Source organism: Ranitomeya imitator, chromosome 2 (assembly GCF_032444005.1).
Source record: "Ranitomeya imitator isolate aRanImi1 chromosome 2, aRanImi1.pri, whole genome shotgun sequence".
Lineage (NCBI taxonomy): Eukaryota > Metazoa > Chordata > Amphibia > Anura > Dendrobatidae > Ranitomeya > Ranitomeya imitator.
In genome coordinates, this window is record NC_091283.1 from 510,777,746 (window position 1) to 510,803,392 (window position 25,647).

Sequence of the window (25,647 nt, forward strand, 5' to 3'; positions counted from 1 at the left end):
AGGCATAGATGCTCATGAGGAGAACATAATTTTTCCTCTATACAAGTCACTTGTTCGACCACACTTAGAATACTGTGCACAGTTCTGGTCTCCGGTGTATAAGAAAGACATAGCTGATTTGGAGCGGGTGCAGAGAAGAGTGACCAAGGTTATTAGAGGACTGGGGGGTCTGCAATACCAAGATAGGTTATTACACTTGGGGCTATTTAGTTTGGAAAAACGAAGACTAAGGGGTGATCTTATTTTAATGTATAAATATATGAGGGGACAGTACGAAGACCTTTCTGATGATATTTTTAATCATAGACCTGAGACAGGGACAAGGGGGCATCTCTACTACGTCTGGAGGAAAGAAGGTTTAAGCATGATAACAGACGCGGGTTCTTTACTGTAAGAGCAGTGAGACTATGGAACTCTCTGCCGTGTGATGTTGTAATGAGTGATTCGTTACTTAAATTTAAGAGGGGACTGGATACCTTTCTGGAAAAGTATAATGTTACGGGGTATATATACTAGATTCCTTGATAGGGCGTTGATCCAGGGAACTAGTCTGATTGCCGTATGTGGAGTCGGGAAGGAATTTTTTTCCCCAATGTGGAGCTTACTCTTTGCCACATGGTTTTTTTTTTTGCCTTCCTCTGGATCAACATGTTAGGGCATGTTAGGTTAGGCTATGGGTTGAACTAGATGGACTTAAAGTCTTCCTTCAACCTTAATAACTATGTAGCTATATTGCCCAGCCACATAGTATATTGCCCAGTCACGTACTATATTGCCCAGTCACGTACTATATTGCCCAGTCACGTACTATATTGCCCAGCCACGTAGTATATATTGCACAGCCACGTAGTATACAGCACAGAGCCACGTAGTATACAGCACAGAGCCACGTAGTATACAGCACAGACACGTAGTATATTGGCCAGCCACTTGGTATATTGCCCAGCCACGTATGTAACAGGTTAAAAAAGACTTAAAATAAAAAATAGACATACTCACCTTCCGAAGGCCCTTGTAGTCCTGGCGCTTGTGTGTGGTGCACCTGGCAGCTTCCGGTCCCAGGGTTGATATGAGCGCAGGACCTGTGATGACGTCGCAGTCACATGACCGTGACGTCATGGCAGGTCCTTCTCGCATAGCATCCTTGGCACCGGAACCTGCCGCTTGCACTGCTGAGGACAGCGCGCCACGTCGGAGGGTGAGAATAACCTTTTTTTATTATTATTATTATTTGTAACATTAGATATTTTTACTATTGATGCTGCATATGCAATATGCAGACAGACTGCGCCTGTCGCTGATTGTTCGCGGCCGGCCACGTAGTATATAACAGCCCACGTAGTAAATAGCACAGCCACATAGTATATTGCACAGCCACGTAGTATATAGCAGAGCCTCGTAGTATATAGCACAGCCCACGGAGTATATAGCACAGCCCACGGAGTACACAGCAGAGCCACGTAGTATATAGCACAGCCACATAGTATATAACACAGCTCATGGAGTATATAGCACAGCCATGTAGTACAGAGCACAGCCCACGGAGTGTATAACAGCCCACATAGCATATAACACAGCTCACATAGTATATAACAGCCCATGCACGCAGTATATAACACAGGCCACGTAGTGTATAACACAGGCCACGTAGTGTATAACACAGGCCACGTAGTGTATAACACAGGCCACGTAGTACATTGCACAGGCCACGTAGTACATTGCACAGCCCACGTAGTACATTGCACAGCCCGCGTAGTACATTCCACAGCCCACGTAGTATATAGCACAGCCCACACAGTATATAGCACAGCCCACACAGTATATAGCACAGCCCACACAGTATATAGCACAGCCCACACATTATATAGCACAGCCCACGCAGCGCAGTATATTGCACAGCCCGCGTAGTATATTGCACAACCTGCGTAGTATATAGCACAGCCCGCGTAGTATATAGCAATGTGGGCATCATATCCCTGTTAAAAAAAAAAAAATTAAAATAAAAAATAGTTCTATACTCACCTTCCATTGGCCCCTGGATCCAGGAAGTGTTTACCGACGCTCCTCGCGTCGCGCTACGTCATCATCTCGCGAGATCGCAATGCATGGATCGGTCACCGGAGCGTTGCGAGGAGCGGGAAAGGCGCCGGAAGGTGAGTATATGATGATTTTTAATTTTTTTTATTATTTTTAACATTAGATCTTTTCACTATTGATGCTGTATAGCAGGGTGGATAAAAAACAATGTTGGTTTTTTTTTTAAATCAAAAAAATCGAATTTTTTTTTTTTAAATCGGATTTTTTTTATTTAAATCGGATTTTTTTCAATAAACTGCTTTTTGAGGAAAATATTTTACCATCCAAAGGTTCTTCCATCATGAGATAAAGCTGAGTTGTTTAACTCAGTAGAATAAAGGCTGTATATGTGTAACATTTACAATGCCATGCTCTTCCAGAGGTTTCTGTAGGATTAGTGGGCAGTTTCTCTCCTATATTATCACAGACGCTCGCTTTACTTACGGTGCAAGGCCTGGTGGCGCGAATGAGGCAACATCATGAGAAGTGCGGTGATGAAGACTTCTCATGATGTTGCCTCATTCGCGCCACCAGGCCTTGCATCTCTTTGTTGCATCGTTTGCATTTTGCACGCATGCCTGCCTTACCGATAGGCGAAGGAGCTTCATTAAAATATTCCCAAACTGGGTCTCTTTTACGGCCTGCTGCCATTGTAAGGAAAGAATGTAATAAACCTCAGATCGTACACACAAACAGATCCAGACTTGTCTGTCTGTGGCTATGCTGCAGTATTGTGCTCAAAGTTTCACTTTCATTTTCTTGTCTGCTTGCCCTTCCTCCTCCTCACACTTAGATTCACATTCTTCTTGTGTTGTGCAGATCTATTCCACTCCAAACAATCAGAAACATATTGTCTAACTTCTTGGACTTGGCACTGAAGGGGTTGATTCTGTATTCATAGGTTTGTAGAACAATAGGATTAAGGTCTTTTTCTCAACTCTGTTCATGTTGTAACATTTTTGCCGTGAAGAAGAGGCTGGGGACCTCTGCGGAGTCAAATTCAGTTAGGTAGAAACTTTGATTTAAATCACTGATTTAAATCAAGCCTTACTGACTAGTGATTTAAATCGTGATTTAAATCAGTTAGATTTAAATCAAATCCACCCTGCTGCATAGGCAGCATCAATAGTAAAAAAAAAAGTTGGTCACACAGGGTTAATAGCAGCGTTAATGGAGTGCGTTACACCGTGGCATAACGCGGTCAATTAGCGCTGCCATTAACCCTGCGTGAGCACTGACTGGAGGGGAGTATGGAGCGGGCACTGACTGCGGGGGGAAGGAGCGGCCATGTTGCCACCGGACTGTGCCCGTTGCTTCCTGGGCGTTTTGCCACGACCAATCAGCGACTTGCATTTCCATGACAGACAGAGGCCGCGACCAATGAATATCCGTGACAGAAAGACAGACAGACGGAAGTGACCCTTAGACAATTATATAGTAGATGTGTGTATTGTTGAGTGTATTGTTGAGTGAAGTATTACCGGGTGTTACAGTTAAGGTGTTATTAAAGTTACATTCAAGGTGTCAAAATTACAGTCAGAAAAAAGTACAGGTACATAACATTTCAGGTACATTTGACTAAACCATTTCATCTTGCCATGACACATGTCCAATATCAGAGGCAAAGTAGGCAGCCAATTAACCCTCATTTGGTCAACTTCCACTGTAGTACTCAGAGGGTGAGCACGATAATCCGGCAATGTGGTATTAACAGGTTCCTCAAGTTCAAAGTGGGGTTGCTCCTTTGCCAGGATGTAATTATGCAGAACAACACACGCTTTCACAACCTCATCAATTGTCTCCACTTTAGGCCAGTCTCACACGTCCAGATAATTCCGGTAGCGGAAAAATCGGTACCGGAATTATCTGTGTCCGTGTGCCGGTGCGTTTCTGTGGCACATGTGTGCCGCCCGTGTGCCCACTGGGTACCACACGCACCGTGCCGGAGACAGCGCTAAAGTTTCGCGCTGTCCCCGGCATCGTGCTGAAGCCCCATTCATATCTTCCCTGCAGCAGCGTTTGCTGTAGAGAAGATATGAATATTAGTGTGTAAAATGCAGATCCAGGTCATCAACCCCCTCCCACCACCTGTGCCCCCCCCCCCTCGCAGCGTCCTGTTCTGGCCGCACCTTGTACTGTATGAGCGGTCACGTGGGGCCGCTCATTTACAGTAATGAATATGCGGCTCCACCCCATGGGAGGTAGAGCCGCATATTCATGATTGTAATCGGCGGCCCCACGTGACCGCATACAGGAGAAGATGCGGCCAGGAGAGGACGCAGCCGGCGAGGGAGCGAGTCGGGTGAGTATTTTCAGAACAGCGGGGGGTGAGAGGGGGGTTGGCACATAGATCTTTATTTTAAACACACTTATTCATATCTTCTCTACAGCAAACGCTACTGCAGGGAAGATATGAATCGTGGCTTCAGCACCAGTGGGGGGGACAGCGCTTAATGTAGCGCTGTCCCCTGCATGGCACACGGACTGCACACAGACAACGTCCGTGTGCGGTACGTGCTTTGAACGGACCCATTGACTTTAATGGGTCCGTGTAATACGTGCGCTCCCACGAACACTGACATGTCTACGTGTGAAACCGGCCTTAAGATGTATTGGGGTTCCCAATACGCGCCATTTAGCTGCCAGCAAACCAAAGGTTGTCAGTCTGTAGCTGAAAATCCTTTTGGTGTGATTTAAGTCCCGACTTGAGTATGGTTTTAAGAGGTTGGCACACATTTGAAACGCCTCATCCCCAACAACAACAAATGGCATTGGCGGTCCTTCAGTGTTTGGAAGAGGTTCTGGCGGTGGAAAATTAAAATTATTAGCATACAAACGTTGTCCCATGTCAGAGTTTTTGAAAGTCTGTGAGTCATTTGCTCGTCCAAATGAGCCAACGTCAACAAATCAGCATTCAGCATCCGCAATCGCCATGCGAACAATGAAAAAGTATTTTTTATAATTGAAGTACTCAGATTTACTTCCAGCAGGTTTTAGAATCCGAATGTATGTTTGCCGTCCACAGCCCCCACACAGTTTGGAAAATTTTAAATTTCCTTGAACTTTTCAGCATTTTTCAGCCAGAGTTCAGTTGTTGATTGGGGGAGGAATTCTGCACGTAGAACGTCACACAATGCACGGCAGGTGTCTCCGACAATCCCAGAAAGGGTGGACAATCCAATCCAAAATTGAAAATGTAAAGATCTTAAGGTCTTTCCGGTAGCCAGGAATCTGTGGAAAAGAAAATCTGTAGATAATAATAATAATCATCTTTATTTTTATATAGCGCTAACATATTCCGCAGCGCTTTACAGTTTTGCACACATTTTCATTGCTGTCCCCGATGGGGCTCACAATCTAAATTCCCTATCAGTATGTCTTTGGAATGTGGGAGGAAACCCACGCAAACACGGAAAGAACATACAAACTCTTTGCAGATGTTGTCCTTGGTGGGACTTGAACCCAGGTCTCCAGCGCTGCAAGGCTGCTGTGCTATCCACTGCGCCACCGTGTAGATGGCTTTTATAACAAGATAATTAATGACAGGTGTTTGATTTTCAAAATTACGTACCTTAGGGTCACCAACAGACGTTCTTCAGCAGGAATTGCTCTACGTAGCTGCGTGTCCTGCCTGGTGATGGATCCTTTGACACGTTGCAGCAATTCTTGGAAGCTCTGTTCAGACATCCTCGTGTATTCGAAAAACTTTTGCGGGTTTTCACGAAGCTTGGTGTACAATTTGAGTGGTAGGCCCCAAGGCTCTCTCAGACTTCAACAATGGGGTGTTGCCAATAGCGACGACGACATCTTCTCCGTCTTTTTCTTTTCCTTTCTTCCTCACAAGCCACAGCAAAAGCCAATTTCAATGATAAATCCAGATTCAGATTGAAGCTCTCCACGCTAAGATCCATCTTGCACCACCATACAGCATCAAAAGAAGAGGATTTCATCTGTGCAGGGTCTATATATAGAAATCCCATAAGCCCTGCCCATTGTGAAAGACCGTACGCATGCGTATAAACAACGCAAACGCATACAAACGCAGTGTTTTTTGGCCGTCATGCGTAAGATCATGCAAATAAAAACGCTGCGTAAACATGTGTTTGCATGCGTTTTGGCATGCGTTTGCGCATGCAGATGATACGCTGCGCACAGAAAAGCTAATGTGAACCTAGGGTTACATACTGACTAAATAATGACCGTGTGAACGTGGCCTTAATGAAGAACTTATGGACAAATTTGTGTTCCTTAGCAAAATGACAGTAGTGTTTTGCACATGTGTTCAAATATTTACCGATCACTGTTTTCTCCCATTCTCAGTTCCATTCCAATCCTCTTCTGAACCACGTGACGGTAAAGGTACCTTCACACATAACGATTTCGTTGACGATATCGTTGCAACGTCACGCTTTTTGTGACGTAGCAACGATCCCGCTAACGATCCCGTTATTGTGTGACAGCGACCAACGATCAGGCCCCTGCTGGGAGATCGTTGGTTGTGGGGAATGATCAGGACCTTTTTTTGGTCGCTGATCACCCGCTGTCATCGCTGGATCGGCGTGTGTGACGCCGATCCAGCGATGTGTTCACTTGTAACCAGGGTAAATATCGGGTTACTAAGCGCAGGGCCACTGTTAGTAACCCGATATTTACCCTGGTTACCATTGTAAAAGTAAAAAAAAAAACCAGTACATACTCACATTCTGATGTCTGTCACGTCCCCCGGCGTCCACAGGGTTAAAACTGCTTTCGGCAGGAGCGCTGCTAATGCACGCGCTCCGGCCGAGAGCTTCCCGCACTGACTCTGTGAGCGCCGGCCGTAAAGCAGAGCACAGCGGTGAGGTCACCGTTGTGCTCTGCTTTACGGGCGCTGACAGTTAGTGCAGGGAAGCTCTCGGCCGGAGCGCGTGCATTAGCAGCGCTCCTGCCGAAAGCAGGTTTAACCCTGTGGACGCCGGGGGACGTGACAGACATCAGAATGTGAGTATGTACTGTTGTTGTTTTTTTTCTTTTACAATGGTAACCAGGGTAAATATTGGGTTCTAGGTACTAGAGAAGTCAAAGATTCGTAAGTATTTGAACGCATGCACACTACATATGTATTGATAATGGATTAAACCCTTCATGACGGGGCCCATTTTAGTTTTTTCGTTTCCATTTTTTCCCAGAGCCATAATTCTTTTATTTTATAATAATAATCTTTATTTTTATATAGCGCTAACATATTCCGCAGCGCTTTACAGTTTTGCACACATTATCATCACTGTCCCCGATGGGGCTCACAATCTAGAATCCCTATCAGTATGTCTTTGGAATGTGAGAGGAAACCGGAGTGCCCGGAGGAAACCCACGCAAACACGGAGAGAACATACAAACTCTTTGCAGATGTTGTCCTGGGTGGGATTAGAACCCAGGACCCCAGCGCTGCAAAGCTAACCACTGCGCCACCGTTTTACTGTTCACATAGATATATGAGGGCTTGTTATTTGCAGGACGAGTTGTACTTTTGAATGACACCATTCATTTTACCATATAGTGAACTCGAAAACAGAAAAAAAATTCCAAGTGCAGTGAAATTATGAAAAAAATCTGTTTTTGGAATTGTTTTTACGGTGTACATTTTATGGTAAAAGTGACCCTGAAATATGATTCTCCTCATCAATATGATTATGACAATACCAAACATGTCCAGTTTTTTTAAATTATTTTAGTAGTGAAAAAAAATCTGAAGTTTGCAAAAAATAAGTTATGGAATTGTGTGCCTATTTTCCGAAACCCGTAACTTTTTTACTTTTCACCCGATGGTGCTGTGTGATAGCTCGTTTTTTGCAGAGCAAGACAACACTTTTATTAGTACCATATTGGGATAGATGTGACTTTTTGATGGTTTGGTACAGCATTTTTTGTTGAATTGTGGTGACAGAAAAAATTCAATAACTCCAAAAATTATGTTTTTTTGAGTTTACGGTATTTACCGATCGGTTTAATTGTTTTTATAGTTTGATAGATCAGACTCTTCTGAATGCAGCGATACCACATATGTGTATTTAACCCCTTCATGACCTTGGGATTTTCTGTTTTTCCGTGTTCGTCTTTTGCTCCCCTTCTTCCCAGAGCCATAACTTTTTTATTTTTCCGTCAATATGGCTATATGAGGGCTTATTTTTTGCGAAACAAGTTGTACATTTGAACGACACCATTGGTTTTAGCATGTCGTGTACTAGAAAATGGGAAAAAAAATTCCAAGTGCAGTGAAATTGCAAAAAAAGTGCAATCCCACACTTGTTTTTTTGATTGGCTTTTTTACTAGGTTCACTAAATGCTGAAACTGACCAGCCATTATGATTCTGCAGGTCATTTCGAGTTCATAGACACCAAACATGTCTAGGTTCTCTTTTATCTAAGTGGTGAAAAAAATTCCAAACTTTGCTAAAAAAAATTTAACCCCTTAATCCGATATGACGTACTATCCCGTCCAGGTGACCTGGGACTTAATTCCCAGTGACGGGATAGTACGTCATATGCAATTGGCCGCGCTCACGGGGGGAGCGCGGCCGATCGCGGCCGGGTGTCAGCTGACTATCGCAGCTGACATCCGGCACTATGTGCCAGGAGCGGTCACGGACCGCTCCCGGCACATTAACCCCCGGCACACCGCGATCAAACATGATCGCGATGTGCCGGCGGTACAGGGAAGCTTCCCGCAGCGAGGGGGCTCCCTGCGTGCTTCCCTGAGACGATCGGTACAAGGTGATGTGCTCACCTTGTACCGAACGTCTTCTCCCTGCAGGCCCTGGATCCAAAATGGCCGCGGGGCTGCATCCGGGTCCTGCAGGGAGTACTTCTGGGTCGCCTGCAGGTGCAGGTAAGCCTGCAGCGATGTCAGTGAGATCGCCGATCTTACAGAGTGCTGTGCAAACTGTAAGATCGGCGATCTGTGATGTCCCCCCTCCCCCCCCCCCCCCCCCCGGGACAAAGTAAAAAAGTTAAAAAAAAAATTTCCACATGTGTAAAAAAAAACAACAAAACTAAATAATAAAAAAAAATTATTATTCCCATAAATACATTTCTTTATCTAAAAAAAACAAAAAAAAAATAAATGTACACATATTTAGTATCGCCGCGTCCGTAACGACCCGACCTATAAAACTGGCCCACTAGTTAACCCCTTCAGTGATCACCGTAAGAAAAAAAAAAAACGAGCCAAAAAACAACGCTTTATTATCATACCGCCGAACAAAAAGTGGAATAACACGCGATCAAAAGGACGGATATAAATAACCATGATACCGCTGAAAACGTCATCTTGTCCCGCAAAAAACGAGCTGCGACAAAGCATAATAAGCAAAAAAATAAAAAAGTTATAGTCCTGAGAATAAAGAAAAAATGGCTTTTATCGTATAAAAGCGCCAAAACATAAAAAAATGATATAAATGAGGTATCGCTGTAATCGTACTGACCCGACGAATAAAACTGCTTCATCCACTTTACCAAACGCGGAACGGTATAAACGCCTCCCCCAAAAGATATTCATGAATAGCTGGTTTTTGGTCATTCTGCCTCACAAAAATCGGAATAAAAAGTGATCAAAAACTGTCACGTGTCCAAAAATGTTACCAATAAAAACGTCAACTCGTCCCGCAAAAAACAAGACCTCACATGACTCTGTGGACCAAAATATGGAAAAATTATAGGTCTCAAAATGTGGAGACGCAAAACTTTTTTGCTATAAAAAAAGCATATTTTAGTGTGTGACGGCTGCCAATCATAAAAATCCGATATAAAAAAACGCTATAAAAGTAAATCAAACCCCCCCTTCATCACCCCCTTAGTTAGGGAAAAATAATAAAATTAAAAAAATGTATTTATTTCCATTTTTCCCATCAGGGCTAGGGTTAGGGCTAGGGCTAGGGTTAGGGCTAGGGTTGGGGCTAGGGTTGGGGCTAGGGTTGGAGTTAGGGTTAGGGCTAGGGTTAGGGCTAGGGTTGGGGCTAGGGTTGGAGTTAGGGTTGGGGCTAGGGTTAGGGCTAGGGTTAGGGTTGGGGCTATGGTTGGGGTTAGGGTTTGAGCTAAAGTTAGGGTTGGGGCTAAAGTTAGGGTTAGGGTTGGGGCTAAAGTTAGGGTTAGGGTTTGGATTATATTTACGGTTGGGATTAGAATTAGGGGTGTGTCAGGGTTAGGGGTGTGGTTAGGGTTACCGTTGGGATTAGGGTTAGGGGTGGGTTAGGGTTTCAGGTAGAATTGGGGAGTTTCCACTGTTCAGGCACATCAGGGGCTCTCCAAACGCGACATGGCGTCCGATCTCAATTCCGGCCAATTCTGCGTTGAAAAAGTAAAACAGTGCTCCTTCCCTTCTGAGCTCTCCGGTGCGCCCAAACAGGGGTTTACCCCAACATATGGGGTATCAGCGTACTCAGGACAAATTGGACAACAACTTTTGGGGTCCAAGTTCTCTTGTTATCCTTGGGAAAATAAAAATGTGGTGGGCTAAAAATCATTTTTGTGGGAAAAATAAGATTTTTTTTATTTTTGCGGCTCTGCGTTGTAAACTGCAGTGAAACACTTGGGGGTTCAAAGTTCTCACAACACATCTAGATAAGTTCCTTGGGGGGTCTAGTTTCCAATATGGGGTCACTTGTGGGGGTTTCTACTGTTTGGGTACATCAGGGGCTCTGCAAATGCAACGTGACGCCTGCAGACCAATCCATCTGTCTGTATTCCAAATGGCGCTCTTTCCCTTCCGAGCTCTGCCATGCGCCCAAACAGTGCTTCCCCCCCACATATGGGGTATCAGCGTACTCAGGACAAATTGGACAACAACTTTTGGGGTCCAATTTATCCTGTTACCCTTGTGAAAATACAAAACTGGGGACTAAAAATCATTTTTTGTGAAAAAAAAAAGAATTTTTATTTTCACGGCTCTGCGTTATAATCTGTAGTGAAACACTTAGGGGCTCAAAGCTCTCAAAACACATCTAGATAAGTTCCTTAGGGGGTCTACTTTCCAAAATGGTGTCACTTTTGGGTGGTTTCAGTGTTTAGGCACATCAGGGGCTCTCCAAACGCAACATGGCGTCCCATCTCAATTCCAGTCAATTTTGCATTGAAAAGTCAAATGGCGCTCCTTTCCTTCCGAGCTCTGCCATGCGCCAAAACAATGGTTTACACCCACATATGGGGTATCAGCGTACTCAGGACAAATTGCACAACAACTTTTGTGGTCTAATTTCTTCTCTTACACTTGGGAAAATAAAAAATTGGGGGCAAAAAGATTATTTTTGTGAAAAAATATGATTTTTTATTTTTACGGCTCTGCATTATAAACTTCTATGAAGCGCTTGGTGGTCAAAGTGCTCACCACACATCTAGATAAGTTCCTTAAGGGGTCTACTTTCCAAAATGGTGTCACTTGTGGGGGGTTTCAATGTTTAGGCATATCAGGGGCTCTCCAAACGCAACATGGCGTCTTATCTCAATTCCAGTCAATTTTGCATTGAAAAGTCAAATGGCGCTCCTTTCCTTCCGAGCTCTGCCATGCGCCCAAACAGTGGTTTATCCCCACATATGGGGTATCAACGTACTCAGGACAAATTGTACAACAACTTTTGGGGTCCATTTTCTCCTGTTACCCTTGGTAAAATAAAACAAATTGGAGCTGAAATAAATTTTGTGTGAAAAAAAGTTAAATGTTCATTTTTATTTAAACATTCCAAAAATTCCTGTAAAACACCTGAAGGGTTAATACACTTCTTGAATGTGGTTTTGAGCACCTTGAGGGGTGTAGTTTTTAGAATGGTGTCACACTTGGGTATTTTCTATCATATAGACCCCTCAAAATAACTTCAAATGAGATGTGGTCCCTAAAAAAAAAAATGGTGTTGCAAAAATGAGAAATTGCTGGTCAACTTTTAACCCTTAACTCCCTAACAAAAAAAAAATTGGTTCCAAAATTGTGCTGATGTAAAGTAGACATGTGGGAAATGTTACTTATTAAGTATTTTGCGTGACATATCTCTGTGATTTAAGGGTGTAAAAATTCAAAGTTGGAAAATTGCAAAATTTTCAAAATTTTCGCCAAATTTCGTTTTTTTTCACAAATAAACGCAAGTTATATCGAATAAATTTTACCACTAACATGAAGTACAATACGTCACGAGAAAACAATGTCAGAATCACCAGGATCCATTGAAGCGTTCCAGAGTTATGATCTCATAAAGGGACAGTGGTCAGAATTGTAAAAATTGGCCCGGTCATTAACGTGCAAACCACCCTCGGGGCTTAACGGGTTAAAAAATGCGCCATTTTCCGATAAACGTAGCGTCTCCATTTTTTAGGGCTTATTTTTTGTGTGCTGAGCTGGCGTTTTTAATGATAGCATTTTGGTGCAGATACATTCTTTTGATCACCCGTTATTGCATTTTAATGCAATGTCGCGGCAACCAAAAAAACATAATTCTGGCGCTTTGAATTTTTTTCTCGCTACGCCGTTTAGTGATCAGGTTAATCCTTTTTTTAATTGATAGATCGGGCGATACCAAATATGTGTAGGTTTGATTTTTTTTTTTATTGATTTATTTTGAATGGGGCGATTTAAACTTTTATATTTTTTTATTTTTTTTACTTTTGCCATGGTTCAATAGCCTCCATGGGAGGCTAGAAGCTGGCACCACTCGATCGGTTCTGCTACATAGCAGCGATCATCAGATCGCTGCTATGCAGCAGAAATGCAGGTGTGCTATGAGTGCCGACCACAGGGGGGCGCACACAGCAGGCCTGCATCAGTAACCATAGAGGTCTCAAGGACCTCTATGGTTACAATGCAAAAGCATCGCTGACCCCCGATCATGTGACGGGGGTCGGCGATGCGCTCATTTCCGGCCGCCCGGCTGGAAGCGCCGGTTAAATGCCCATGTCAGCGTTTGACAGCGGCATTTAACTAGTTAATAGCGGCGGGTGAATCGCGATTTCACCCGCCGCTATTGCGGGCACATGTGAGCTGTTCAAAACAGCTGACATGTCCCGGCTTTGATGCGGGCTCACCGCCGGAGCCCTGCATCAAAGCGCGGTATCTGACCTCGGACGTACTATCCTATCCGAGGTCAGAAAGAGGTTAAAAAAAGTAATATCTTTATTTTCAATGAGGGAAAAAGAGTTGATTTAAACTTCTAGTGTTTTTTTTATATTTTTTAAAACTTTTTTTTTTTACTGTTTTTGTTACCCCCCTACCTTAGGGTGCTTGAAGATGCAATAGTCCGATCACTTGTGCAATAGCATCGCTGAATATAGCAGAAATCACAGTCTCCTTTGAAGGTCTACCCACGATATTTAGCGACAGGTCTAGGCTGTAATACTCAAACATTGCCTGCCAGGTTTGGGGGTGGGCTCGCTGTGTGAACCCGCTCCATACACCCACTTCTGCCTTGCGCTATATATATATATATATAGCACATGTCATGAAAAGCTTAAGAAATAAATATTTATCTGCAAGTTCTTAAACCCCTCTTCGATCCATAATAAACATATATACAGTGGGGCAAAAAAGTATTTAGTCAGTCAGCAATAGTGCAAGTTCCACCACTTAAAAAGATGAGAGGCGTCTGTAATTTACATCATAGGTAGACCTCAACTATGGGAGACAAACTGAGAAAAAAAAATCCAGAAAATCACATTGTCTGTTTTTTTAACATTTTATTTGCATATTATGGTGGAAAATAAGTATTTGGTCAGAAACAAACAATCAAGATTTCTGGCTCTCACAGACCTGTAACTTCTTCTTTAAGAGTCTCCTCTTTCCTCCACTCATTACCTGTAGTAATGGCACCTGTTTAAACTTGTTATCAGTATAAAAAGACACCTGTGCACACCCTCAAACAGTCTGACTCCAAACTCCACTATAGTGAAGACCAAAGAGCTGTCAAAGGACACCAGAAACCAAATTGTAGCCCTGCACCAGGCTGGGAAGACTGAATCTGCAATAGCCAACCAGCTTGGAGTGAAGAAATCAACAGTGGGAGCAATAATTAGAAAATGGAAGACATACAAGACCACTGATAATCTCCCTCGATCTGGGGCTCCACGCAAAATCCCACCCCGTGGGGTCAGAATGATCACAAGAACGGTGAGCAAAAATCCCAGAACCACGCGGGGGGACCTAGTGAATGAACTGCAGAGAGCTGGGACCAATGTAACAAGGCCTACCATAAGTAACACACTACGCCACCATGGACTCAGATCCTGCAGTGCCAGACGTGTCCCACTGCTTAAGCCAGTACATGTCTGGGCCCGTCTGAAGTTTGCTAGAGAGCATTTGGATGATCCAGAGGAGTTTTGGGAGAATGTCCTATGGTCTGATGAAACCAAACTGGAACTGTTTGGTAGAAACACAACTTGTCGTGTTTGGAGGAAAAAGAATACTGAGTTGCATCCATCAAACACCATACCTACTGTAAAGCATGGTGGTGGAAACATCATGCTTTGGGTCTGTTTCTCTGCAAAGGGGCCAGGACGACTGATCCGGGTACATGAAAGAATGAATGGGGCCATGTATCGTGAGATTTTGAGTGCAAACCTCCTTCCATCAGCAAGGGCATTGAAGATGAAACGTGGCTGGGTCTTTCAACATGACAATGATCCAAAGCACACCGCCAGGGCAACGAAGGAGTGGCTTCGTAAGAAGCATTTCAAGGTCCTGGAGTGGCCTAGCCAGTCTCCAGATCTCAACCCTATAGAAAACCTTTGGAGGGAGTTGAAAGTCCGTGTTGCCAAGCGAAAAGCCAAAAACATCACTGCTCTAGAGGAGATCTGCATGGAGGAATGGGCCAACATACCAACAACAGTGTGTGGCAACCTTGTGAAGACTTACAGAAAACGTTTGACCTCTGTCATTGCCAACAAAGGATATATTACAAAGTATTGAGATGAAATTTTGTTTCTGACCAAATACTTATTTTCCACCATAATATGCAAATAAAATGTTAAAAAAACAGACAATGTGATTTTCTGGATTTTTTTTTCTCAGTTTGTCTCCCATAGTTGAGGTCTACCTATGATGTAAATTACAGACGCCTCTCATCTTTTTAAGTGGTGGAACTTGCACTATTGCTGACTGACTAAATACTTTTTTGCCCCACTGTATCATGGAGTGTTGCCAGGGACTTCAGAAGCAGAGCTCCACAGAAGGCAGATGCCAACTATGTTGTATCACTGACATCTGCCTCTAACATCAGGAAATGGTGCTCCTGCCAACTGCTTCTGTTAAACTCTTAAATGCAATTGAGTGATTGACAGCAGCATTTAAGTGCTGCAATCTGGACATTAATACAGACTTCCATTCCATTGTTCCTCTCCCCATGTCACAATCATGGGGAGCCAATGGGTTCCTTGACAGCCAGGGGCCGTCTGAAAGCTTCGAGGCTTGTCACGGGATCTCATCTGTGACTTTTAGTCTATGGCTGAGCGACATAGAGGACTGTTCTTCTCACAATATACAGCAATATGGTGGCATTGCTGTATATATTGCAAGTGATCAAACGATCGCAAGGTCGAGTCCCCTAAGTGGACGAAAAAACAGTAAAAAGTGAAAAAAAAAAATGTAAGAACTCAAATTACCTCTTTTTCCCAGATAACAATAAAACAATGTAGGAAATAAAAAAATACATATTTGGTATTGCTGTACCCAGAAAAGTCCGATCTATCAACATATAAAATTAATACTATAACAAGAAAAATAATCAAAACACCAAAATTTTTGTTTTCGGGCACCACAAAATGCTAAAAAATGCAATAAAAAGCAATCAAAGTAAAAAATTTGCATAGATAAAAATACTAGCTAACCATTCTAAAAGAACAAGCCCCCACACAGCTCGAATGATGGTAATGTAAAAAAAAAGTTACAGGTCTCAAAAAAATGCTGACACAAACCAATTAATTTTATTTTTCTCCAAAACTCAGAATTTTTTTAAGCCAATAAAACAGAAAAAACTATACAGTATATGTTTGGTATCTCCATAATCGTATTGACCTGAGAAAATATGTTTCCAGGAAATTATTCCTGCTCAATTAACGCCGTAAAAATAAAACCCAAAAGAACAATGGTAGAGTTGCGTTTTTTTTCACTATTTCACCACACATGATTTTTTTGGTAATTTTCCCTTTAAAAAAAAAGTCACAGGTCTCTGTCAGTGGAAAAATAAATTATGTCCATTTTAAAGAAGGAGAAGAAAAAATATATAATGCAAAAAAGGAAACTGTGAGCAGAGGGAAGGGGTTATTGAGTTTCTGTCATTTCAATTTTCATTTCATAAATCAATAGTACACATGAAAATTAGAAACTTTACAAAATATCTTCAGAGAAATCTGCTTTTCTCTTCTATAGAACTGATCATTCATTTTCAAAATTCTCAATTCACAAGTAAAATCTGTTCACATATGTTACTGAGATAGAAGATGACAGTTGCTAATACATAGTGGATGCTTTCCTGAAACGGAAAGTACTTGCAAGCAGCATAATACAAAGAATAGCAGGTTTACCCAGAATCCTTTGCAGTAGGCGGAGCTATGCAAATCATCTCTTTCCACCCCTGTCTAATCCACAGCGCTTGGAACCGCCAAGCGTGCAATTCTGCGGATTAGTTTCTAAATTTACACAGCCAACCAATTCCTACCTGTGGACACGTGTTTCGGGCTTTAGGCCCTCCTCCGCACAGGGCTGGAATTGGTTGGCTGTATGGAGTGGGGCTCGGTGAGCAAGCGATACATACATGCTAGCCACCTTAGGGAGAGACCCAAGTTGGGCTAAATGTAGCGGGACGAAAGAGACCGAAAAGCCCTCTACTTAAAGGAAATGCATAGTGGATGCTTTCCTGAAACGGAAAGTACTTGCAAGCAGCATAATACAAAGAATAGCAGGTTTACCCAGAATCCTTTGCAGTAGGCGGAGCTATGCAAATCATCTCTTTCCACCCCTGTCTAATCCACAGCGCTTGGAACCGCCAAGCGTGCAATGCTGCGGATTAGTTTCTAAATTTGCACAGCCAACCAATTCCTACCTGTGGACACGTGTTTCGGGCTTTAGGCCCTCATCAGCACAGGGCTGGAATTGGTTGGCTGTATGGAGTGGGGCTCGGTGAGCAAGCGATACATACATGCTAGCCACCTTAGGTGGCTAGCATGTATGTATCAGTTGCTAATATAAGATTTTATGTAGATGTCAACCCCCTCCCGTGTACATAGAACATGATGAGTACCAACTGCCATCTACAACGCCTGGCAAAAATTATGGAATCACCGGCCTTGGGGGACGTTCATTCAGTTGTTTAATTTTGTAGAAAAAAAGCAGATCAGACATGGCACAAAACTAAAGTCTTTTCAAATTGTAACTTTCTGGTTTTAAGAAACACTAAAAGAAATCAAGAACAAAAAATGTGGTAGTTAGTAATGGTTACTTTTTTAACCAAGCATAGGGAAAAAATTATGGAATCACTCAATTCTGAGGAAAAAATTATGGAATCATGAAAAAAAAAAAAAAAACACTCCAACACATCACTAGTATTTTGTTTCATTGCACCACCTCTGGCTTTTATTACAGCATGCAGTCTCTGAGCCATGGACTTAATGAGGGTCAAACAGTACTCTTGATCAATCTGGCTCCAACTTTCTCTGATTGCTTTTGCCAGATCAGCTGTGCAGGTTGGAGCCTTGTCATGGACCATTTTCTACAACTTCCACCAAAGATTTTCAATTGGATTGAGATATGGACTATTTGCAGGCCATGACATTTGACTTTAAGTGTCTTTTTTCAAGCAAAAAAAAAGGGAAGAAGCCAGCACTGCTTATCGTCAGAACGCAATAACTGAAGTACAATTGCACATAATAAATTCTAACTGTATTTCAAATATGAGACATTTAGCAAACAATTGATCAATTCTTTGAGCTACCCCGCCACTTCACGGCATTCTTGTAATGGGGCAGTCCTATTCTACGTATTTTATTTACGTTGTGCCATTATGGCCTCCTGAATGTATAAAGAGTATAAAAAGAAAGACCACATTACATGCGAACTGTACCTGGAGCATTTTCAGAATCACTCCCTTGGTGCCTGGAAAGGCAAGCGCAGGTAAAGGCCAATCAGATCCAGTGCGGACATTTGAGATCTGGCTTCCACACTGCCAAACCAGCACCAAAGATGAAGAGTGAGACAGGCTGAGACACAGAAGCACATGAAGAAAAGGACAGCACCACAGCAATTGTGAAAAGACAGCTCCAAAGTTTATTCTGCCATCTGCAACGTTTCGGTCCGTGGACCTTTTTCAAGCATGCTTGAAAAAGGTCCACGGACCGAAACGTTGCAGATGGCAGAATAAACTTTGGAGCTGTCTTTTCACAATTGCTGTGGTGCTGTCCTTTTCTTCATGTGCTTCTGGATTTACCTACTAGGATGGATCCCCTGGTGAGGACGTGCACTCTGCTGTCCATAGAGACATTGCCATTATAGGGTGCGGCTTTACTATTTATATTTGATACAGGCTGAGACACAGGTGCACAATAACTGCCCTGCCCTAGGCTTTGTTTAATTATGCACCTTTGCCTCAGCCTGTCTCACCCTTTATCTGTGGTGCTGGCTGGGCAGTGTGGAGGTTGGACCTGAAATGTCTATGCCTGGACCTGGTCAACCTTTATCCCCGCTTGCCCCTCTGGCGCCATGGGAGTGATTCAGTAATGCTCCAGGTACAGCTTGCACTTAATGTGGTCTTGCTTTTAATTCATTTAGGAGGCCTTTATGGCACAGCGAATATAAAAAACGTAGAGTAGGACTGCCCCATTATGAGAATGCCGTGAAGTGGCAGGGTGGCTCAAAGAATTGATCAATTGTTTGCTAAATGTCTCATTTTGAAAGTACAGTTAGAAAATAATATGTGCATTTGCACTTTGTGAATTGCGTTTTAACCTTAGGCAGCGCTGGCTTCTCCCCTCTTTTGTCTTTTTTCAAGGAATGTTTTCACAGTTTTTGCTCTATGGCAGGATGCATTATCATCTTGAAAAATGAATTAATCATCCCCAAACATCCTTTCAATTGATGGGATAAGAAAAGTGTCCAAAATATCAACATAAACTTGTGCATTTATTGAAGATGTAATGACAGCCATCACCTCAGTGCCTTAACCTGACATGCAGCCCAATATCATCAATGGCTGTAGAAATTTGCATTTTCTCTTCAGGCAGTCATCTTTATAAATCTCATTGGAACGGCACCAAACAAAAGTTCCAGCATCATCACCTTGCCCAATGCAGACTTGTGATTCATCACTGAATATGACTTTCATCCGGTGATCCAAAGTCCACAATTGCTTTTCTTTAGGCTATTGTAACCTTGTTTTTTTCTGTTTAGGTGTTAATGATGGCTTTCGTTTAGCTTTTCTGTATGTAAATCCTATTTCCTTTAGGCGGTTTCTTACAGTTCGGTCATACACGTTGACTCCAGTTTACACCCATTCGTTCCTCATTTGTTGTGTTGTCCATTTCCTGTTTTGGAGACATATTGCTTTAAGTTTCCGGTCTTGACTCTTTGATGTCTTCCTTGGTCTACCAGTATGTTTGCCTTTAACAACTTTCCCATGTTGTTTGTAGTTGGTTCAAATTTTAGACACAGCTGACTGTGAACAACCAACATCTTTTGCAACATTGCCTGATGATTTACCCTCTTTTAAGAGTTTGATAATCCTCTCCTTTGTTTCAATTGACATCTCTTGTGTTGGAGCCATGATTCATGTCAGTCCACTTGGTGCAACAGCTCTCCAAGGTGTGATCACTCCCTTTTATATGCAGACTAACGAGCAGATCTAATATGATGCAGGTGTTAGTTTTGGGAATGAAAATTTACAGGGTGATACCATAATTTTATCCTCATAATTGAGTGATTCCATAATTTTTACCCTATGCTTGATTTAAAAAAAAAATAACCATTACTGACTACCACATTTTTGGTTCTTGATTTCTTTTAGTGTTTCTTAAAGTCAGAAAGTTGCCATTTGAAATGACTTTAGTTTTGTGCCATGTCTGTGATCTGCTTTTTTTTCAACAAAATTAAACAACTGAATTAACATCCTCCAAGGCCGGTGATTCCATAATTTTTGCCAGGGGTTGTAGTATCTCAGTTAACTTAATCTCTTCAGCAAATACACATTTTCCCTGAGAATTGAGAATTTTGAAAAGGAATGATCAAACCAGGAGGATAAAATCTCTGATAAAATATCTTACAAAGTTTCTAATTTTCTTGTGTGCTAATGATTTATGAAACCACTACCTGACAGACAGGCCACAGTTTGTAAGGATGGGGGAGGTGGTATCTGGCAGTGTATGGAGCAGTGTTGGAGCCCCTCAGGGTACAGTGCCGTCGCCCTTCCTCTTCAGATTGTATACAGCTGACTTTCAGTATAATTCAGATTTTTGTCACTTCCAGAAATTCTCAGATGACTCAGTGATTGTAGGGGGCATTGTGGGGGGCCGGGAGAAAGAGGAATATAGAAAGGTGATTTCTGACTTTGTGGATTGGTGCCGGACTAACTTTACAGAACTAAATGTAAAGAAACTCAAGGAGTTGGTGGTGAGTTATAGAAGGAAAAGGGAGGATTACTTACCGATCAATATTGCTGGCCAGGAGGTTGAGATTGTTGAGAGCTACAAATATTTGGGGGTTCACTTTGACAGTAAACTCGATTGGAGGTGTCATACAGAAAAGGTTTTCAAGAAAGGAATGAGCAGACTCTACTTTCTTCGGAAGCCCAGGTCATTCAATGTGTACAGTAAAATGCTGGAAATGTTCTATCAGTCAGTTGTGGAAAGCGCCATTTTTTTGCTATCATATGCTGGGGCAGTAGTGTGCGAGCAGCTGACGCTAATAAGCTCAAACTTATCAGGAAGGCAAGCGCGGCTGTTGGCCTCCATCTGGACTCTTGTGGAGGTATTGAGGATAGAATTCAGAAGAACTGTAGGGCTATAATCAATAATACACACCCACTATACGAGCTGTTCTTGAAGGAGAAGAGCACATTCAGCAGCCGTCTAATCTACTAAGGTGTAAGAAGGAGAAATTAGGGAAATTGTTTGTACCTATTGCTATAGGGATCTACTATATAATTGTCTAAGGGTCACTTCCGTCTTTCTGTCTGTCTGTCTCTCTGTCTGTCTGTCTGTCTGTCATGGAAATCCCAAGTCGCTGATTGGTCGCTGCCAGCTGGCCGCGACCAATCAGCGACGGGCACAGTCCGGCCACGAAATGGCCGCTCCCTACTCCCCAGCACTCAGTGCCCCCTCCATACTCCCCCCCCCCCCCCCCCAGTCAGCGCCCGCCACCCACATAGCGTTGTAGCAGTCCGTTAAACCGACTGCGTTACACCGCGGCATAACGCTGCTATTAACCCTATGTGACAAACGTTTTACTATTGATGCTGCCTATGCAGCATCAATAGTAAAAAGATCTAATGTTAAAAATAATAAAAAAAATCTTGCTATTCTCACCTTCCAGCGCCTTTCCCGTTCCTCGCGATGCTCCGGGCCATGCATTGTGGTCTCGCGAGATGATGACGTAGCTCTCTCGCGAGACCGCAATGCATTCTTGGGACAGGAGCGTCGCGAGGAGCATCGCTAAACGCCTTGCCTGGATCCGGGGGCCGCCGGAGGGTGAATATATAACTATTTTTAATTTTAATTTTTTTTTTTTTTAATGGGGATATGGTGCCCACACTGCTATATAGTACTTGGGCTGTGTTATATACTGCGTGACTGCTATATACTATGTAGGCAGTGTTATATACTAAGTGGGCTGTGCTATATATTACGTGGGCAGTGTTATACTGCGTGGGCTGTTATATACTACGTGGGCAATGTTATATACTATGTGCGCAGTATTATATACTACGTGGACTGTGTTATATACTACGTGGGCAGTGTTATATACTGCGTGGGCAGTGTTATATACTATTTGGGCAATTAATTAACACCTATATATCGCTACTCAATAACTATAACGCCAAGCAATATCAATCTATAACACCAAAGAAGCACTAGGCGACACTAATAAAAAATGTATAAATTTTATTCATAAGCAAATGTAAAAATATATAAAGATCAAATATAAAATCAGGGAAAACCAAACAAAATGCAGGAGCAACCAATAGGTATGGCTGGAAATAAGTGGTAATAGTCCATGTAGCATTACCTTTACCGTAACAATATTATTATCAATAAATTTAACCATACATTCAAGAAAAACCATAAGAAAGCAGTTACCACACCACCCGACGCTGCAGCCGTCAGTGAAAAATGCACCCAAAAATAGTGCATATGTATCATAAAGGTAAGTCAGTAATTTAGCATAGGTGTGCAACTCGCAGCATAAAATCGTATATATCTAGGTTTTTAGGAGTGCAAAATCACTGTGAGCGGCAGCATCAGGGGATGTACAACAGTACAATCAAAACATACCAGATGGAAGGAACGTATTTACCTAATGTAGACCACCAGCCAGGGACCCACGACACCCGACGCGCGTTTTGCTGAGAAAGCTTCGTCCAGGGGTAGTCACATGGGCTGTATTATATACTACGTGGCTGTGTTATATACTACGTGGCTGTGCTATATACCACGTGGGCTGTGTTATGAACTAGGTGGCTGTGCAATATACTACGTGGCCTGTGTTATATACTATGTGGCTGCTATATACTACGTGGCTCCTATATACTACGTGGGCTGTGCTATATACTATGTGGCTGCTATATACATACATATTCTAGAATACCCGATGCGTTAGAATCGGGCCACCATCTAGTGTATAATAATTTCCTAAGGGTGGTAGACAACAATGTCTGATTGCAGGTGTACTAATGTCAATTAACAGTGACTTATATACCTGAACCACCAACCCACATTTATTTGTTATGTAATGTTGATATACTTGTGCAAGATTTGTGTTCTAATATTTCAAGTACTGCTGTTTGTATTGCTGCTGTAATGCCGTAATTTCCCCCGGGATCAATAAAGTGTATCATATCGTATAAAAATTTAAATGATAGTTACTCTAGTAGGGAGAAATATATTTCACAGTATAAATATGGTCAATTAGAGTATATAATCATGTAGTCACCGCTAACCTCTAATATATCAGTATAAAGTACAACTTTTATTTGATACTTCTAAAATAATACAAATACAATAAATACCCAATTGTGAATAAACACCACCACCAACTTAATAAAAACACATATACAGAGGCACCCAGGGGAGGTGCCTGTCCCTATGTATAACCTCTCTCACCCTGCCTGACAGCGGAGGTTGGCACACTATGTCCTGCGCTCTGGCGCCCCCACTCGGCGGCGGATCTCCCTGTCTGCCCTATTGTGCCCAACAGTGGCAGGGGAGTGAAAAAGGATGCCTAAAGGGTGAGAAAGATAGTTATAAGGAGATATGCTGATGGTCTTTGGGTCATAAACAGGGGAGCATCGTCTCGTAGAGTCCGGCCATCATGCCTGCCTTACCAATATCGCTGCTAAGCTTAAGTATCGCTATAGAGAGAAATATAACATTTTACAGGGGAATACTAAGGTGTGATTAAAGAGGATATGTCTGGATATGTCGGTTTTAGTAAATAATACATATTTTTAATGTTCTCAATTGTGCGATTCCTCTGTTATTCCTCCTACGAAATTATATGTAGTTTATATCAGATTAACTTTTGCTATTGATAATGTTTTATAAACAAATTTAATGCTTTGCTTCAGATTCTAACAGCTGGCTGGGATGAACTAGAGTGTCACCGAGTCTACATCTTTCTTTGTGATGTGACCAATTTACCTCGGAAAATACAAAGTCTGGTTAGTAGCAAGCCAGGTAAGATGCTGAGTGGTCTAAAATAATAATATACATAATATAATATACATATGCATTCCCTCCATGAGTATTACATATCTCTATGTGCATTGTGTGTCCTGGAAGCTTCATGCTGTTTTTCTGTTTGCTTGATTGTCGACATAGCCACCTCATAGAAAAATTTTCAGTCCTGGCATATAAAAAAAGGTTATGGTTAAAACTTTATAGATTACTAGCTGAAGAGCCCATCGTTGTCTGGGCATAGTAAATATCTGTGGTTAGTTATATCACCTCACTTCTCTTATTTTCCCATCACGCCTCTCATTTTCCCCCTCACTCCTCTCATTCCCCCCTAACACTTGTCATTTCGACCTCACATCTGTCATTTCCGGATCACTCCACTATTTTCCCTCACTCCTCTAATTTTGCACTCACACCTTTTCATTTTCACCTCACACCTCTTATTTTCACCTCACACCTCTCATTTTCTGTGTGTGTATAAAGCCAGGAGAAACCTAATAAATCTAAAACATAACCTTTAATGGCAACCTTCTAAAAACGATTTTTTATGGACAAAACGGTGATAAAGTGCATATAGTGCTCAAAATAACCAGTGCTCAATTAAAAAATGGTTTTATCTCACCAAATCAGTCGTTTTTCCAGCGGGAGCGTCCTCATATGTTTTTTAGGGGGAGGGGAAACAAGCAGTAACTATGCTACCCAGTCGTGCCCCTGTATTGCTCCCGCCCTGACAAGGGCAGTCCCCAAGTCAGGCTAAATTGTTGTACCCACCACAACCAAGTCAATTTCCCTACGCGTTTCCTCTCCCATAGGGGAGATTCATCAGGGGAACGAAAAAACGGGGGTATGAATATAATGGGGTATTCTATTTAGGAAGATAGAGCCCCTGCATTGGCAGGTAGCTCCTATGTGTCCAGTGCACCTGGCTTTGGGTGTGGACTATGGTAAGGTGAGATGAACAGCGGGACCGCACTCCCTAATATAGTTCCTCCCCCTCTCCGCCTGATTGTATGGCGTCCTACCTCATTTCCGGCCGGTCATTATGGCCGCCTAGCTTATTGAACATCCCTGGCGTTATATCGCCATCTTTTTTACAGGTCATGTGTCTATGCCTCTCCAGGATCCGGATCGATCTTCATTGCGCATGCGGACCGCAGAGCCAGTGAATCCGTGCTCTCGCCGGCCTCCACTTCCGGTTCACATTCCCCAGTGTATCCGCTATTGCGCAGTGCCGGTTATGGCCCGGCTCTGCCGTCTGCCTGCGTCTCTGTTTCCCTGGTTACCTACATGCTCCCGGTTTTCTACGCTAGTGCGCATGCGGCCTTTTTGCCCGCTACTCTGCGCTATACAGGGTGGCACCTGGACTCCCCAGTACCTCCGCTATTGCGCAGCGTCGGTTCTAGTCCAGCTCTGCCGTCTACTGGCGTCCCTGTATCCCTGGTTCTCACTCTGCTCCCAGTGTTCCCATACTTGAGAGATACAGTTGATCTCTTGAATAAACTGGACAATATCATTGTGGAACCAGAAGTACTTCTGGCAAGCATTGATATTGAGGCACTTTATTCATCGATTCCACATAATTTTGGAATCCTGGGTGTCAAACACTTTCTGAGTACGAGGGGCTGCCAATGTGCCCCCCATAATGAGTTGGTTATCTCCCTTCTTGAATTTGTCCTGCAGAATAACTAC

General features: G+C 42.7%; 1 protein-coding gene across 1 annotated transcript in view; it reads left to right on the forward strand.

Moving 5' to 3' along the window:
• FBXO47 (F-box protein 47) overlaps positions 1-25,647 on the forward strand; it is a 421,223-nt gene that overhangs the window by 174,316 nt on the left and 221,260 nt on the right. The window contains exon 5 of the mRNA XM_069751683.1: positions 23,850-23,958. Coding sequence (XP_069607784.1) covers positions 23,850-23,958 — 109 coding nt within the window. The remainder of the gene's footprint in view (positions 1-23,849; positions 23,959-25,647) is intronic.